At 39.8% G+C, this 18,875-nt stretch overlaps 1 protein-coding gene across 1 annotated transcript in view; it reads left to right on the top strand.

Annotated features, from left to right (window-relative positions):
- Positions 1-18,875, top strand: part of cdh13 (cadherin 13, H-cadherin (heart)) — a 303,246-nt gene that overhangs the window by 136,992 nt on the left and 147,379 nt on the right. The window contains exon 6 of the mRNA XM_056387676.1: positions 18,686-18,830. Coding sequence (XP_056243651.1) covers positions 18,686-18,830 — 145 coding nt within the window. The remainder of the gene's footprint in view (positions 1-18,685; positions 18,831-18,875) is intronic.

Genomic DNA, 18,875 nt, shown 5'->3' with positions numbered 1-18,875 from the left:
TCTCTCTCTTCCTCACTCTGATTATTCGACACGTTTATTGGTCTCTATGTCAGTTTTGGTGTTTATGTAAAAATTGACTTTCACCAGTATCTTTTAAGCTAAGCATACTGGCAAATGGAAAACAAAAAAAACGTAATAGATCAGGGTAGGTTTGTGAAAGAGCACTTTGATTTTATGGAAATTGGCAGTGTTGTTTGGGAAAGGATGGACTTAGTATTTCGTCAAGGTGCTGCTATCAGTTAGAAGTTGGTGGTTTCCTCTATGATAACACAACATTAGAGCCGTTTTGAGGTGCCGGCTGGGTTTGGTGCCCTCGGGGTTGTCTGCCTGACGGAAGCATTTTCCCTTAGAACACAAAGGAAGAGAGGGGCAGAGAAAATCTACTTTTTAAGTCAGTCACTTGATCTTATCCTGTTTTCTGAAACCAGACGTGAGTGAGGGTGTTCAGCTGGGTGCAAGCTGTTGATAAGCTAACTGGCTTTTGTAAAAACTCAGAAATAATTCACTCTGTAAATACCAACAGATGTGAGAGGAAAGCAGGCAGGAGAGGAACAGAATGGAAGGCAGAGAGAAGCAAACACACAAAGACATATTCCCCAAATTTCTTTTATCTTAAAGTTATTTACAAGCACTTTTTGACACCCACTAACTGAGCATCCCTGTATCCGACATGAATAGAAACCATAGAAAAACAGATATAGCAAGACATCACCTGCAGTCCTCCTCTATGAATATACAATATGTTACTGTAAATATGGAAAGAAGAAATCCAGTAATAGAATAATTAGTATTTCATACTGTCATACCCTCTGTTGACATAGCACAGAGCTCACTACCTGGATCTGGATCCAGATGCAATCCTATCCGGACCCGGAACTGCAACCTATAAATACTACTTTGATGTAGTGTTTCTATTTTAACCAACACAGCTTTTCTAGTCTTATGACACATGTGATGCTACTCAGCAACTGAAGTCAGTGAGCGACAGTGGGCGAGTCAATGGGCATTGACTCGCTTTTGGAGCCAGCCTCAAGTGGTCATTCAAGGAACTGCAGTTTTTGCCACTTCTGTGTTGGCTAAATTTTTCAGTCCTGGAGGTTGCTGCTTGGGCAGGACATGATGAAAGTGTTTAGACGAGACCTGCAGGGCTTTGGTGGGAAGACTTGTGCTAGAAGATGGAACAAGCAGCCACAAACTCCTGTGTGTCATCCTCCATGGAGGACCACCAGTACTGCAAATGGAGGAGGGCCACTGCAGGACCTGGAGCAGAGATTATCTGGGACAAAGAGGAGGTCATCTGGATAGTTACTGGGCGCTGGAAAATCACTGAGACTCTTTGACCTTACCCATAATGTCCCAGATTAGAGCTCCAACCACAGAAAAAGGGGGAAGGATCTCCTCTGTTTCTGCAGGGGTCCCCTCCTGAAACTGGAAAGTTAGGGTGATAAGTGTGATTCTTGGAATCTGGCGATAGGAGAGCGTGAAACGAAAGCGCATAAAAGAAGAAAGCCAACCGGGCTTGTTGAGAATTCATCCATTTTACGGTGCTTGTACATATATGTTCTAGATTTTTAGCATCAGCCCAAATCACAGAGGATTCCTCCCCATCAAGCCGGTCTCAACTCCTTCAATGCCAACACGACATAGGGCAGAGGTGAAGCGTCGCTTGAGCTTCTAACCGTGTGGTCCATAACCATCTCTTTGTTGGTTTGAGGTTCAAGAGGAATGCACAGAAAGAAATAACCCTCTTCATATTCTTAAGAGAGAGCTTCCTGAATTAAGTTATTTCACCTAATCTGTAAATTGTGTGCCTCTTTCAAGTACTTGCACTGTATTAATTTGAGACTTTAGGCAGATACTTTTCCCACTCTGTCAGCATTGCTACTATAATTTACAAAACAAAGATTATAGACACACACATAGCGATGGCTACACAAGCACACACACTTTCAAAGCAACCATACTTATCTAATAGTTTTTTCTTATATCCTCAAAGTGTTGTGACAGCTCAGTGAAATAAAGTTTTTGGGTCCTTGGTGGCTATAACAAAAGTTGGCACGTAGAACTCCAGGGAAGAAGAGAGAATGGGGAAAAGAGGACAGCAAAGACGAGAGAAGAGCAGAGAATGAGGGTCTGGGGACCCTCTCCACAAAGATTTTACTGTGTTCAGAATGGAAAAGTTTAGTTCGGCACAGAGATATTTAAAGACACAATGAATGAGCAGAATCAAATGTGTCGAGAAAAAGAAAAATGAGGAAAAAGGTTGCAAAAATAATCTGTAGATTGAAAAAAAAAAAAAAAGGAAGGACCTGCACACAGACTGAAATGTGAAACTTAATATCAGGGTATATTCTAGTATTTCATTTACAGTAATTTTAAGATTTTAGATTGTTGCTGCCTTATCATGATTACTGTGCTCGTGACCTGAAAGACACATTGCATAACATTACAAGCCAATATTATCCAAACACAATTATCCAATCCAGAATTTATATCCACTCACATGGCTAGCAATTCTATTGCAAGATAAGGGTGATTTATTAGAGCAGCTCCAGATTTCATTATTACTGAGTACATTACCTGTCCAAACGTTGCTGATTCAGCTTTGAATCCCTTATCTTCCCTCACTTTGTTGTTTCCACAATGCAGAGGCTTCCGAACCAATATTAACCCTCATCTTTGACTGATTTGTCTTTCTGCCTTTTGCGTCCTTTGTTGCCTCAGATAGATACTACTTTTTACACAGGGAAGATAATGTTGGAGTTTGCTGTTTATTTGATTTAACTTTTTCAAAAATGGCATTCCAGTACATGTATTTTGCTGTTGATTTCAACACAATGATGGAAAACATGTGACTTGTCATGTGATGCCTTAATCAGAGCAAAGAAACTCAATACATTCAACTTGTCTCAGCATCAAACCCACTCCACCATGCTGTTGACTTAAAATAACATTAAGTTAACTAAAATGTGTTATTGATTTCAGCTTTAACCACACATAATGCATTTGACTTGATTATGTGTGTCTGTAGATGCTAGATTGAAAATAAGGCAAGACTGCTCCTCATATATCATATAAGTTCAGAGAATTTATTGAAGGCTTTAGTCAATGGCTAAATAATTCAACCACAGCGAATGAAACCAATTGTCACATTGGCCTGGAATCAATTATGCCATTTATCGTGTCCCAGCCATCACTAATGATCATCATTATTTTTAATCTGATAGTAGTAACACCTGAAGGCAAGCTGGTATGTATCTCTGTACACATACTGTACATGTGAATGCACCTGCACGCGTGTGCACACACACACACACACACACACACACACACACACACACACACACACACACACACACACACACACACACACACACACACAACCCCACACACACACACACACACACACACACACACACACACATTGTACACAAAGGCACATTCATGCAGCACTTTCCATTCTGCCCTCCTCATCCTTTTCCCAACCAGGCCTGCGCGATATCTTGCTCTTTCTCTTCTTATCACAAGAGATAGTAAAGCTGTGTCCCAGTCAGAGCTTAGAACGAGGGGCTCCTATCAAATGCACTTTCACCTATTTATCAATAGTCCGACACTGTGTGCAGAATGAAGACTATATCACTTTTTTAGTGCCTAGTGGTCCTGGCAGGCAATCCCAGTCACATTCATTATGGGTGTCTCTTTTCCCACTGCAGCTAATGGCTTGTGTGGGGATGAAATATGAAATATTCACTCTAAAGACATTTTATAGGCAAAGTGAATCTGAAGCTCAGGTTATATCACGATTATAGGACAAAGCTTTTTTTTATAATGTTAGATGTATTTAATCTGTTATCAATATTTTTATAGTAACAATACTTTCGAGGACAACTTGTATGTAATGGGGGTCTCTATTAAACGTTCTAGCGTGTTTGAAGTCATTGGTTTGTATTCCAAGTTAGAACTGCTGTTTTGGTTAGCATCTAGCTTGTGAAAATAGTGGGGCATTTAGCAGATAAAGAGCCAGATATTTTCCTCAGTAGTTAGTAGAGACCAATTACAGAATTAAAAGGAGGATTTCTGAATACATGACTGTTTCATAGCAAGTTCAGCATCATAGCTCTATCAGGCAATATGCCAATCTTGTGTTTATAGATTTATCCATAAAGAGAAATGATTGAACCTCATTCTGTTCCCCCTGGTGGCAGTTGTTTTGGACATAAAGTGGATGTTGCTTTGGATACAGATTGTGAACGCCCACAAGAGGTTAAATACCTGGGTCTCCACACCAGAAAGTAGGACCAGTCCTAGCCTGGTCAGATGCGTACACGAACTGATGAAGCCTCTTGGGTGAGAGGTGAAACGTCTTCCCAGACAAATAACCTAGTCCAGTTGTTTTCGATTAAAAAAACTCCTTTAGGATACTATGACCTGGACAAATGAGAATATACACAGGCTCATTGGATACAGATTCTATCGTTCTCTCCTCAGTGTGGCTCCTCACGTTCAGGGTTATATGTCAATCTCATGTCTGAGCTGTCGGCTGTTAGTCAATACAGACCCTCTGGTGGTCCTCTGCTTAAGACTCTATGCCTTGTCTAACCACCTAAATGTGTGGACTCCTTAAGTGTCTTTGTCAGTATACACCAACGCATCAGTGTTCTGTTGTACATACAACTGAGGTTGTATTGAACGGACTTCCCACTTACCTCCACTCCCTTCTTTGCTTCTCCTCCTTATTTTATGGTATGATGATGATTGATTGCTATTGGCAAAGAAATGCTCCACCCTCCCCACAAGGTCATTGTATATCAAAATAATATCACCCCCGGCTTTGAAGAAATTAAATCAATAAAGTTGACTGGCTTGGTATCTAAGTGCAGTGGTCAGAGTTTTGGAGGCTCAGCTTGAAATATATGGACTCAGACACTGTTGCAAGTAAAAGCACAATGTAAACAAAACTTAGGTAGAAGAGTTAAGAAAAGTACAGTCTTCAGCATAACAACAGCAAGGGGTCAACTCAAAACAGATGGAAACTGGGAATTGTAAGTAGGCTATTACAAGAACCACAGATCCCAGCAAGGCAAGCAAACAAACAAACCCCTGACAAAATAAACATTTGCTGTGGAAGAACAAACAGACACAGTGATCAGCTGGGCCACATGTTCACAAGGATTTAATGTCAAACATTATTTTCTTATTAAGCTCAATTAGGGTGAAAATGAATGTTAATGAGATGGAAAATGGAGAGGAAGGGAGAGGGGTGCAGGGCTTATCACTGCGGTTATGACAAGCTTAGGTCGGGTTGAGAATGGCAGGGAAGGACTCTAATTGGCTTAGAACAGAGGAAGGATAGAAGGTGAAGTGATAAATAACAGTCTTGTTTACACAGGTAACAAGATGACCCTCAGTAATGCAGGTCATCACAACAAAAAGTGTGGTTAGTCCTTTGTACGTGCTTACATTGGAAATGCTGAAATTTGAGGTAGACAAAAAAGTATACAGCTACAAATAGTGCGGTGGACAATATTTTCAGGTTGGGTTTTATTTGTGACTTCCACATACAGGAAGCTATTATCTGTCTGAAAAGTCAGCCATAGCTCCGGAAACCGGGGTCTGTGGTCACAGGCCAATTTAACAGAATTACTATCTTTGATTCTGTGGTTTAGCCTGTTATAAGACACACATTTAAATTTCTTAGAAATAATGAAAATGAAAGACATCCTAATATTTAGATAGTTTTTTGGTTAGGCTTCTTTGGGATGTGCACCTCAGCTTGTGCCTTGCAGTAGAAAGTGGCACCCTCCCTTGTGATGTCCTTTGACAGCAGATCTAAAAGGCACCATACTCTGTTCCCTATATTCTGTCTGTCAAGCTGCAGAACACAGTGACAAAGCAAGGGCTTACTAAAAAACACATATGGACCTATCTCAACTCCAGAAAGGCCAAGCTGTGAATTGACAGCTGTTTTGAAATTTAGATTTTTTTTAATATATCAGCTTTCAGAAAGTGTGAAAAGGTGCCCCGTCAAAACAGCTTTGTTAGGTTGTCAAACTGTATAAATAAAGCAAAACATTTTTACCTACATTTACCTATTTTTGACAGAGTAGATATCAAACTGTGGCATCCTGTGACAGATCTCTCCTATGGAAATTACTCTGACTGTGGCTTCTGACACTTTTTATAGTGACAGTTTTTTTTTGTTTTTAGTTTGTATAAAGCATCTAATGGATTATATATTGGTAGTCAGTTCACCAATAGAAATACAAGTGCCAGTTGCTAACAGCATTCTGGTCAATGTAGTCATCATTACATATACATACTAGATTGTTCAAACATACATGAATAACATTTGCATGAATAATATTTGACCAGAAAGACTCACAGCTCAAGCACAGCAGACACATTGTGATGTGGCCCTTGCACATTATGGTGCATGGTAAGAAAACTGTCAGTCATTTATGTGCATTAGAAAGCCGATTGTTTCATCATTAATGAGCTTCACTGTTGCTATACATGAGTGTATAGTTTTGGGGCAGGGGGGTTAAGGAACATGCTGACAGTTTGCTGGTATTCTCCTCAGCCCCTAAATTCCCTGAAAGGTCTGTATACATTTCTTATGAAAACGATAGCAGCTATATACTAATCCCCTTTTTACACACAGTACACATACAATACAAAGATGCAAGTTAAAGAATTTCAGGGCAGGTTCCCTCTGATACTGTATTAAAATTCCTAACCGTGTAAGCATTAAATTGCTTTAGGCTTTTCATTTTTGCAGACATACAGAACACATAATTCCCACAATTTGCTAATTTGGTGAGTTTGCAGTATTTGATCCTTATACCTTGCAGCACAAGGCACAGATCTCATGGATGCCTACACGGTTTTGTTGTTTAATCAAATTTTACAGTCACTGCTCCCGTTTCTATCTGTCCTTTCCCTTAAACCTACTCCACTGTGGCTGTTTTCATCAGCTGTGGTGTCAGAGAGAGAGGATTTCTCATTAATCTGTCATGTTGCTGAGGTAGAAGGACTGTGACTAGGTGAAAGCCCAAACATTTGACCCTTCTGGTGGTTGCATACAGTACTTTGTGTATTTGTTTTGGTATATGTGTTTGTGTGTATTCTGCATCTCTGTCTAGATATCTCTATGTACAGTATATGTCCCTGCATACTCTTGCTCATCTTTGTGGATACTTTGTATATATTATATAGCCCACAGTGCTTAACTGCGTCTGAATGATTATACATTATCTGACATCGTCTCTGTTAGGAAAGAGTATTTTTCGTTGATTGTTGATTGGTGCTTAAAATCCATTTATGTAGTAAACTACTTGACTATAAAAAGAGCAAGATAAAAAGATTAAGAGAGAGAGAGCAAGAAAGAGGCAGTGTGTGAATGGATGAGCAAGAAAGTGTGAACATGAGATAAAATAGTCTTCAACTGAAACTTGATTTAAGATTTAATTTATATTATGCATGTTGGAGGGTTTACGCAATTTCAACAGATGCTTGACAGCCAATCAGAAACTATTATCTGTAGCCACAACATAGGAAAGATGTATAGCTGTATACACTGTCTACATGTCTCTGAAGGGCTCGGCACGCAGAATTTATTGCTCGGAGTGCGGGCCATACTAATTAAATTAACACACAGTTTTTGTATTTGCTAACACAACTGCCAGATGTAATAAATAATTTGAGGGGCAGTGTGCCCCCACAAGAAAGAGAAAAGACTGTCAAGAGGACAGGAGCAGAAAGAAGAGAGGACCAAAAGGAAGTGAGGGAGCAGATGAGATATTAAATAAAGGGATATAATCAGAAGAATAACAAAAGAATAAGAATGAAAGAAATCAAATAGATAATTTTAAATTAATTAAAATAAACAGTAGATATTGCACATTCTGACCTATAATGTGCACATATACACGCCTACACACTGTAACAGGCATACGCCATTGTTTCATATAGCAATCTAATGCTATGTCATTTACGGTAGGTGTAACTTTATGAGCCTGAGGCCTGAGACAGGTGAAGCCTGTTGTCCAAATCCCACTCCTGTTTTCTGCTTGGCTGGACTGTAATTTCCTGGGCTTTGGAGAGCAGGATACGCTGCCCTGCACACAGGAAAACAGGCCTGATGTGCACTTAGTCCCTGTATGTGGGCAAGAGATAAAGGACACACACTTACACACGTACACACACCGGCAACACCACCACCACCGACCACCTTAGCAAAAATATCCTCAAGCCACCATAATAGCTGTTACCTTTAAGAAATATACCCACAATACTTTAATGCCACAGGGTCACACACCATTGCACTCCACTGATAATGCCTGTGGTCTATAATTTGTTATTTCACATGCATAATTGTCTACTTAACTATGTTTGCAACACTCTATTCCGTTGACACAGACACAGAAAACAGTATGTCCTTTCGCATTTGTCATATGGTTTATCAGACAGCTACTTATTTCATTGGTTTTTGAAATACATCTTCAGATGTAAGCAAACTTAAATAAAACGAATGACAAGAGGAAACTTTCTTTGACGCTCTTTTTGCAGTGCAGTTCAAAGAGATTTTCCTAAAAGTTTTAAACATTTTTCCTTTTCTAAAGCTTTCCTTCAGGTTAGGATCATTGAACTCTGAGGGTTGTGTCACTCTCCTGCTGTCCTTCTAGAAACCCCCTTAAACCCTTGCAGACATACTGCTGTGGCCCTACTCCCAGATAACCTGATTAAACAGTAAGTGCCCTGTTGCTCAGCCTAAGGCATTACCGCTGCTAATTCAGCTTGTCCGCCGCCTGCTGAGGCACATGGCACAACCCCTAATGCACTCTGCTTTTGTAACAAGGCAGCTCCACTTTCAACTGAAGAGACTGGAAACAGAAACACCCCCAATGTTATCCACCAAAATGGCTGACATTGACCACAAAAGACGAGAAATGGACTGTAATGGCTCACTAGATTGTTACAATTTTTCCTGAGGGAGGCACAAAAGTAAATACTGTAAGAGACAAAGTCATGTCTGAGAATGATAGGCCATCTAAAAATGAAAACACATTTATTATTTACTCGCTCCTAAGTCAGCTGAAAGTCAAGTTCAAGTAAGTTGTATTCAAAGTTTCATCAGAATTGTTCCTCAAACTGTCTAAATATCCAAATTTTATAATCCAGTATGCCACAGAATTCTGCAGAAATTTCTATTTTGGCCCACCATCACCATGAATCATTGTTCAGAAGCGACAGCTGATAAGACTTGCTGCCAGTGAATTTTGTCTTTTTCTTTTTTTTTTTTTTAAGTTATTTTTTGGGCTTTTTTGCCTTTAATAGACAGGACAGTAGAGAGACAGGAAATGGGGAGGCAGAGAGAGGTGGAATGACACGCAGGAAAGGGCCGTCCGATGCGGGAGTCGAACCGAGGACCAGCTGCAGCGAGGACTGTAGCCTCTATATATGGGGCGCCTGCGTAGCCCACTGCGCTACGCGACGCCCCGAATTTTGTCATTTTAACCGGCAAAAACGACTTGACCGCTGGCTACAAATGAGAAGCTGCTACCTGAGTGTTTGAGACTGTTCTCCCCAGAAGATCAACAGCACAAGTTGTTTAAGCAACTGCCCCAAAAATTCCACATGTTTACGTTCAAGTGACAAAGCCCCCTTGCAGCTCTAGTAATGGTGATCAGAGTAAAGGAACTTAACCCAAACCATGATCTTTTTCTGAACCTTACCAGCGTTGTTGTTGTGACTAAGCCAACCAAGCCTTAACCATAGCATTATGACATCATAAAACAGATGAATTTTTTTCAAAAGTGACTCATGATATCGTTCTGCTGATAGAGGCATCAGATCAGAAAACGCCTGTGCCTCGTTTAACTTGGAGGACTTGTTGGAATGTTTTGTACAGTTCTGTTTGCTAATAAGAGAAAAGAGTTAAAAGATTTAGTAACTGTTCATCGTTGTTGGTTCTCCATGTATTTGTAAGTCTCATTGGTGCAGCCAAATCATATTTTACATTCAGACACTGTAATTTACTGCTCAAATGTGTGAAATGCTCGAACGGTAGAGCCCAGCTGTCATAATGGAAACCAGCTTTGCAACACTAGCAAGCTGAAGAGAAAGAACAGTAGAGAAAGGATCAGAAATTGATCAGGTTTATTCTAGAAAATATTCTTCCATTACACTTTGCCTGGACCAGCCCTGAACCAGGCTCAAGACATCTCAAATTGTTAAAAACCTTACAAATTTTAAATTTGGTCATTGTTGCACTGATTAATACTAGTCCTTTAAATTTAAAATCATCTTAAGGTGCACACAAAGCACATCACAAATTTTGCCAACCACGTAATGTGCACTGTGACATACAGTAGATACAGTAGTTTAGTAAAGTATGCTGTAAATAATGCAAAATGAGCACACTGTACAACATGTTAAGCTGTGACATATTTTTCTTCACCTTCCTATAGAAGGTTAAATATGAAATACGAACACAGTCTTTGCATAGAGCTGTCATACTGGTGGTATAGTTCAGTCCTGACTGCATCATATATTGCCCTCTTGTATGGACAAATATGAAACATTATAAGAAGTGGCGAAAATTGTAGCAGACAGATGAGCCTGGTTTTCCACCAGCCCTCCAAACAGTACCTTCAGTGCCAGACAAAAGGAGATTGAATTAAACCTTCGGAAAGGAGGGGGGCTATTTTGTACCGTGATACACCAGGGAGAGCCTTTGTGACTCTTTCAACACCTTTCAGAAGTAGGATTATTTTTTATCTTGCCAGACAGCCAGCTGAATGAAAGATCTTTCTTATCATTTTCTATCTTCTCTATACTTTTAACTCCCCCACTCTTTTTCACCTTCCACTTTAGTTCAATCTCTCTCCCTCCAAAGACCATCTATTTATATCTTCTTTGACATTCCAAGGGCCTCTTTTCTTTTGATGTAATGAGGAACATTTCAGATCAATGACTCTGGGATAAGAGACAAAAAAAGAGATCCACACGTAATACAATCTAATATTCCAAGAGCAGTTGTGTTTCCTGAAGAGCACAGTAACATCTTTTTTTTTTTATAATTTACTATTTCTAATATGTTCATGCTGCTAATGACTAATGATAAGGGTTATAAAACTAACTAAGACCAGCTTTATAACTTTATATTAGATGACTAAGGCATACACATTTCCATTTAAAGATTTAAGGCTGGTGACTCAAACAAACTGTGGATTTCATGAAAAGTTATGCTAAGAATTAATTATTGATTAAAATCTGCATTAATGTAAAGTTTTTGAGTGAGGATATGTGTTATTCCAGCCTGTAGAGTACTTGGGATGTTACTGGGATCATAATATATTATATGATAGATTTATATAGATATATTAAACTAAAATGACTGCAATTATTTGCGGCATGGGGTGAACCAAATCAAAACAAATTACTTACTGAGCTACTATTTATATTATACCTCTAACTTGGATTTAATTGTGACCTTTAATCTAGATATTACAGACATGCCAAACAAATTGTCAGTGACAGAAGACTCAAGCAGAGACGTTACAAGAGAGAAACAAACCACTTTAAGAATCCTGAATAGAAAACTGTCTTATGCCAACAAAGACGTTGCATTACATATATCTCACCCCTCCCCCAATAAGCCAATTGTCTGCTCTATAACAACCAAAAGGGAAACATGTCTAGCCAATCGTTTTAAGCCAAACCCTTGCACATAGTAGAAGTATAACCTGTGGTAAAAAGGCATTTTTAAGGCATTTGACAGATTCTATACATGCAGTTTTTATTTCCTCTCGACCATTGAAATTGAAGTTATGGTTTTCTCCCCATTCATTCAGATGATGGGCTGGTCTTGTTAGCCTGAAATAAATACCTGGAGGGATTGCCAAGATACTATGGCAATACATCCAGTAGTTGTTTTTCAGTTATTTCACTCTGGACCGAAACAGTGAACCGATTTTACCACCCCAGAGACACTCCACTAGTGTGGTTAAAATGTCTCTGGAAAGCCTAAATCTAATAATTCAGGCTTAGGGGAAGTTTTTGATTCAACTGTTTTGGCTTTGATGGCGTAAAGTTGCGGCTTCACTCTGCAGAAAAATATGCTCCTCTGCAGAAACTGTCACCCATTCCCAGTTGGTCCTCCTGTGTCTCTCAGCGCCATAGTGAGAGCATGAAACACACTTGGCAGCTGTGCCTCCTTCTTGATGGCCTGCTCCCATGGCTTAATTTCACTGGTATAGAATTATTCCAGTTTTTGAAGGTAGATGCAGCATATGTGTACAGGACCGATGGATTAACATCCTCTTCTCCCAGTAGACTTTTCTAAGAGAAGCTGATGCCTCAAGGTCTAAGCTTTGAATGGAGTAGAGGAAATGTGAAGTGAAATTCCTCTGGGAAAATGAGGGAGAATAACATCCCTCTGTTGTTATCACATCTTGCTGTCGGATAAGGTTTATTAAAATTGAAAAGAAGACTGAAATGCTTCTACATAATGTAACATGATAAAATAAGATGAGGTTTGTCTTTGACCTCAACACAATGAAAAGATATTGTTCTAAGAGACTTTTTTGAAACACAATACCATTTCCAATTGCATATTATGATCCCTGTTTGAGTTCTTACGGTCAGTGGCGCTGCTAACTTTCCATTCTCCCCACAGTCATTAGGCTGTCAGGATTTACTGTTCAGATACACATCTTTGATGTATCTGCCCCATCCTCCAGCTTCTCTGTTTCTAGCTATTCTGATCTAACCAATCAAACTCATCTTGCTGGAGCTGCACTGTGAAGCAGATCAGCAAGTTTCGCAGTGATCAGATTATGCCCCCTTTGCAGCGTCCAAGGGAGAGCGGAGGGAGGGAGAGGGAGAGTTTAAGGGAGGGAAAGCTCTCCCTCCTGGGGACTGTCTGAACTGTGTCAGAGCAGGACCGGGGTTCTGCAGGGTGGAGCGCGGCCTGCTGATAAAGGCTGAGCCACAGGAGTGTTTGGGAGGTGCTGGCTACTATTCACCTTGGAGCTACCACAGAGCAGTTTCAGTGGGATCTTAAGAAAACGGCAGGCAGGCAGAGCCCCTTTGAATTCACCTCCCTAGGAAAGGGAGGACTACTTGAATGGCTCAGGAGGAGATGAATGCTGTGTGAATGTGAAATGAGGCGATGGCAGTGGAAGGCAACGGAGACGCTTCCATATGCATGACTCGGCCCCTTTTCACCACTTCCCTTTTTAGTCTTCCTATTCTTGTCTGTGTTTAAGGCTATGATAAAGCCTCCCCAGCTCAGCTACCTTTTCTTCCACTTCTGCTACAATAAGCCAAGCACCCGATTGACTGGGGCTTTAGCTCACACCCTTGCCTATATCCAACCCCTGTAATCAACCTAGCTTCTAATATGGACACAAAGGCCTTTCAAAACTCATCCTTGGAGACAGAGGATAGGTTAGGACATGCCATGGGATTTCAGAATCAAGTGTAGTTACTCTTATTCGTACTTGACCAGTTAAGTTACAGTTGCACACACTGTCTGTATTTGTGTGTGTCAGTGTGTTTATGTGTCTCTTCCAAATGGAGAGGAGTGTTTGTATGTTTCACTGATTCCTCTTGTCTGAGTTCGATTGCTCTGAAAAGCCTTTCCACGCTCCAGAGGCCGAGTCACAGTCCTCTAACACCAACGTTGTGTCAGTATTTTAAAAAAGGAGATATGTTGGATGTCTGCTGCTGCACAAGTAAATGGTACTTGTCAATAACAAGCTTTACATGGATGAGGAAATCCTTTTGTTGCAATAGCAAGATTAATAGAAGATATTCATTATGTAGCATCCATTTGGATTAAATTAACCATGGTCCATTCATGGAAAATAATCATATGAGGAACACTTAGATAATGAATAAGTACTGTCATTATTTGGAAAGAAGGTTGGCCTCAAAACAAACGGAAACCTCTCACCCATGGAGATGTGTCAAGGTCTCAGTGTGATAATAACAGAGCTAAAGCTTCTCCGACACAGTCTCAGAGAAAAAATGAAAATGAGGGGAAAGCAACTGCTGGAGAGATGCATTCACAGAGAACTTTAATTTTAACAAACAATATGGCTTGTCATCACAGACAACACTCTGAGGCTGCGGCCAGGTCAGATGATAAACAGGTAACGGTCAGAGTCTGTCAACTCCTCTGTGACTGATCTGGCACGAGCAGGGCCCATCTTCTCCAATTCTCCCTGCCTTTAATAAGTAATTTTCTCTCCAAATGAAATCATCGACCCTTCTTGCAACCGTACATGCTAATTTTCAACTAGAGAAAATATTTCGCTATGATCCATGATAGAGACAAAATAGCCTCCTCATTTTGCTAACAGGCAAGTGATGAGCCGTGTGAGGAATGCAGTGCCTTTTCATCCGACTTAAACTTCCCTCACTAAGCTACACACACACACACACACGTGCATGCCCACGCTGTCTGTGTCATCATGATTGGTTGCTCTTTTGGAAGGTAATGGGTGATTTTTCTTTGCACATTGATGCAGAAAGAGTCAATAACAGATAATTAATGAAATTTAAAGCATAGTGTACATCCAAACAAGTAAGAAATATGTTTTATATATTTTTTCATATTCAACTGGGAGTTCTCTCTTATTTATCTTTGACTGTTACATTCTTAGGAGTTGACAGTTCCCTGGAGGTGGGAATGACTGATGATGGTGTTTTGTAGAGTATGTGCAGTATAACTTATACATGCTATATGCTGGAGGCTGATTTGATCTCAGAAGACCTTATTTCTAATATTCCCAATGGACAGTGCCCAGATACTGAAAATACATACTGAAAACCAAACACTTTCTTTCACCCTTTATATGGCTGCCAAAGAAAGACGAAATCACGTCACATCTTTCATTGTGCAAAGATATTTAAGTGTCGAGAAAGGGTGCATAGGTGAGGATTTACACAAGCATCCAACCACTGCGGACCAGTGAGGCTTTTTTTATACACAATTACAATAAGAGCTGTCAGAGGAAATCTAGCAGCTACAGTAGTAGCAGTGGCAAGATGAGTGTAGACTGAGAAAAGTTATGCTGCTTTTACCAAATTCTATTTGATGAATATTCCCATTGTTGCAAATCAGACTCACTATTTTACATAAAGCCCACAGGGTACAAAAAACATTCTTTGTAAAAGATTACGGTTTTGAGACAAGGTATAAAAAAATCTGTGATGGTCATTTATCACCACTTGCTTGAAGTTGCAGTACTTAGAGGTGCAGTTTCAGTTTTGCTGTATCTGTTTTGGGATTTTCAAATAGAGTCAGGATTATTATTTTTTAAATATCTGGTAAACTGATTAAAAAAAGTGATTTTGCAGCTCTATACTTAACAAAGACCAATTTTCTTGTATTCCTGAGAACGTCCTGAAGCAGTCTTACACCACCATGTGTAATTTAGTTTTTCTTGCTGCAAGCTGCAAGTAGGCGCATGATATTATGTTAGAATAGCTTCCATCATTACCACACTCACAACTCTTCATAATGAATAATTTCACTATTTTTGGTTTGAATACAAAAACTGCTCAGAATACAGTACTACTGTAAACTGTATGTAGTATGGAAATGGAGCACAGCTAAGACGTTTGCATGTTAACACGTAGCTTCTGTATGGCTCAAAGAAAGTCAAGTAAATCAAAGCTGTTCATGGCTACATTTGAAAGATCACACCATTTCTTTTGATATAAGCTGATATGTGTTTGATTATGTATTCCCTCTTTCTGCCAAACAGGTTATCGCTGTGTTGTTGGGGTGATCTTCCATTCAAATAATGTGATGCTCGGCACCTCACTGCTAATGTTCTCATTACTGCTCAGACATGCTGAGAAGAAAAAGCTAGACTGTGTGCATGCATTAATGTGTGTTTTTGTGTGTGTGTGCGTGTGTGTGCGTGTGTGTGCGTGCGTGTGTGTGCGTGCGTGCGTGCGTGCGTGCGTGCGTGCGTATGTATGTATGTATGTATGTATGTATGTATGTATGTGTGTGAGTGAGTGAGTAAAGCCATGCGTACACTTGCTTGCTGGCGTAGGGGAGTAATTCTTCTTCTATGCAGATCCCTGTATGCCTGTTTCAGCCATACACTATGCTTTTTAGTGTGTGAGCTGTTCAGTGGACAGGATGAAAATACATGTTAGGTTGAGAACACCATTAGTTGAGAGTCAGCAGTTCTGTGGGATGGAGACAGAGGGGTATATGGTCCCTGTCATGAAAAGCTTCTCATGGTATATTTTCAAGGCATAGAGAAGAGAGAAAAGGAGGACGAAATGATATATGAAACCATTAGGCTCCTAACACCTAAATACTTCAGCTGCATGTGTGCCATTACTGCCATTACACTATAAGCTCCAGGCTCCATGATGACGGAGAGATAGAAGGACAAAGGAAGAGGAAGACAGAGGAATGAGATAGAGGGAGAGGAGTGGGATGACCCGTGTGATAGAGAGGTTGTGTGATGTCATGCATTACTGATAGGAAGAGGAAAGGCTGGTAATGTGATCCTACAGATAAAGGAGGAACCTCTCTTGCTCTCTTTCTCTCTTTCTCTGATGAATTTCACAGCCTTGCTCCAGTGCTAATAAAGGAAGTTAGGTGATGTCTTTAGCCACAAATTACTAGATTAGATTGAAATGGAGGTAATGTCATTACTTATGGTATCTTTATAGGATACAGATCACTGACTTCATAGGGTACAGCCTTTTCCGGAGATAGGATTTCTAGTAGCAGACAAGCTTAGATCATATCAAAAGGTATCTTAAATCTGTGACAATCTCTTTGTCCAGTCACTAGCACTAGCACATACTTTTGGTGTGTTAACTTTTCCAGTCTGTAGCCTCTGTTAATCCATACCCAAATGTACTTCATGTAAGATTTAAAAATTATGACCACATCCTTTTTAAGACATCACTAAAGAGTAAAACACTGCTGAGAAAATCTTTCCTAATAAACAAACTTAATCCAACCTTTTTTCTATAACTATAGTTTAATTTTTTCTATTAATAATCCCAATTCATGACAATTACTGATTATTTTGAAAATGGTGCTTGCAGTAAGGATGCATGTAGCTTTTGAATAATGTATTAGGTCCGTTTGGAATGATACTGGTATTTATGAATACAGGTAGAAAATATGTCTTGAATATTCATTCTTATCCATTGTGAAGGCTGAATTTTGACATCTGATCAGCGACTCTCCCTTAGTAAGCCGAGCTTGTCAACAAGAAAAGAAGTGCAAAAGAAATCCTCTCATTGTGAGCATGTTAGCATGGCAAATTAAGCATTTAGCTCTATTACAGTCTCACATAGCAGTTAGCATGACTTAGACTGGGTTACCAATCGCTCGAACACATTTTCTTTATCACCGTTATGATTCCCAAACCATTATGTGTATCGGCATCACATCAATTAATTACCCAAGCAATTAATGTAAACTGCAAAAAGATGACACTCTCTGAAAATATCCATTAATCATCCCTGTCCTTTAAAATTAAAAGAATAAATAAATAAATAAATCAGCTGGTCACTTCCACCAAAATGACATTTACCCTTATCAACCTGAAACCAGGGCAGTTAAAAGTTGTCAATAAAGACGAGTTCATTCAAACTGTGTTAGAGAAATTAGTATAGAGAGTTGCACCTCCAAGTTTCATTTGCCATCTTGTTGGTGGCACAAATTAAAGCAAGAGGTGGGCTGACTAAACAGGGTTGACCTCTCTGGATTAATAGCTGCGTGTTTACTGAATGGATACTGTGCATATCTAAACTGGTATGGTCCCCTAGGTGAACTGCAGAGTACAGAGAAGCATAATGTATAAATATGTGATGTGGGCAAATGGAGAATCCCTCCGTGGTGGAGGAGGAGGACAGGATGATTAATATGAACCGGCTCTGTCTGTATTATCTGTATATGTACAGTGCCTGTAAAGGAATCTGAAGACGCATACATATGCAAAGACCCGTTTTAGTCAGGTTTAAAGGTGCTATATAGTTTTTGCTATCACTCCATAGCCAACTTTAGCATTGACTGCTGAAACATTGCGAGTTTAGCATCAAACTTCATTCCTTCACTCGACAAAAGCTGTCCCCAGGAGTGGAAAGAAATGCCAGTGTTAACTTCTTTTCTTCTACTAAAGTTAGCATTATAACTTCCTGTCCCCTCTCGTAAAATATTACTTGCTATAATGAGTCACTGGCGTCCAATCTGAAGTAGAGGTACACAGAAGGCATGTTTTAACCTCCTGTCTTGTAAATACAATGATGGCTGAATCACTTGGCAAGCGACCATAATCACAATCACATTACCATGTCAGGCGGCAGAGAGAACATACTTATAGCCCCTTTTAAAAGGAAGTAAGAAATTGTTTAAAAAAACAAAAACAAACCAAAGATGGTGGAAAGTTCTTAGATAGAATAATTGCAGCTGTGTTTATCTGTCTTTAAGACAAGCTAGTCCATGTGTAGCTGTGTTTTTACTACTGTCTTTTCACTAGAGGACTGGTGGGAAGTCTTTGTAGCAGGATGCACAACAGCACAGTATCTTAACCAGCCACCTACAGTTTGATGAAGATGACCAAGACGAGAGAGCCCCTGAACATCATCTTCATTGTTGAAAATAAACTCCTTTATCTTTTCATCCACACAGCTGGAAGTATCAACCACAGACTTCGCTGGAAATCTTATCGATGAACCCACCTTACTACTGATCACTGTCATCGACCAAAATGACAACCGGCCCATCTTCAAAGAGACACGTTATGCAGGAGAGGTGCTTGAAGGATCCCCTACAGGTTGGTGATATTGTTATATTGAAGGAGTCGAGAGAGAAATGGGCT

Source organism: Seriola aureovittata, chromosome 10, assembly GCF_021018895.1.
Source record: "Seriola aureovittata isolate HTS-2021-v1 ecotype China chromosome 10, ASM2101889v1, whole genome shotgun sequence".
NCBI classification, from domain to species: domain Eukaryota; kingdom Metazoa; phylum Chordata; class Actinopteri; order Carangiformes; family Carangidae; genus Seriola; species Seriola aureovittata.
The sequence above is the reverse complement of the archived record's forward strand: the minus strand, read 5'-3'. Positions and strand labels throughout refer to the sequence as shown.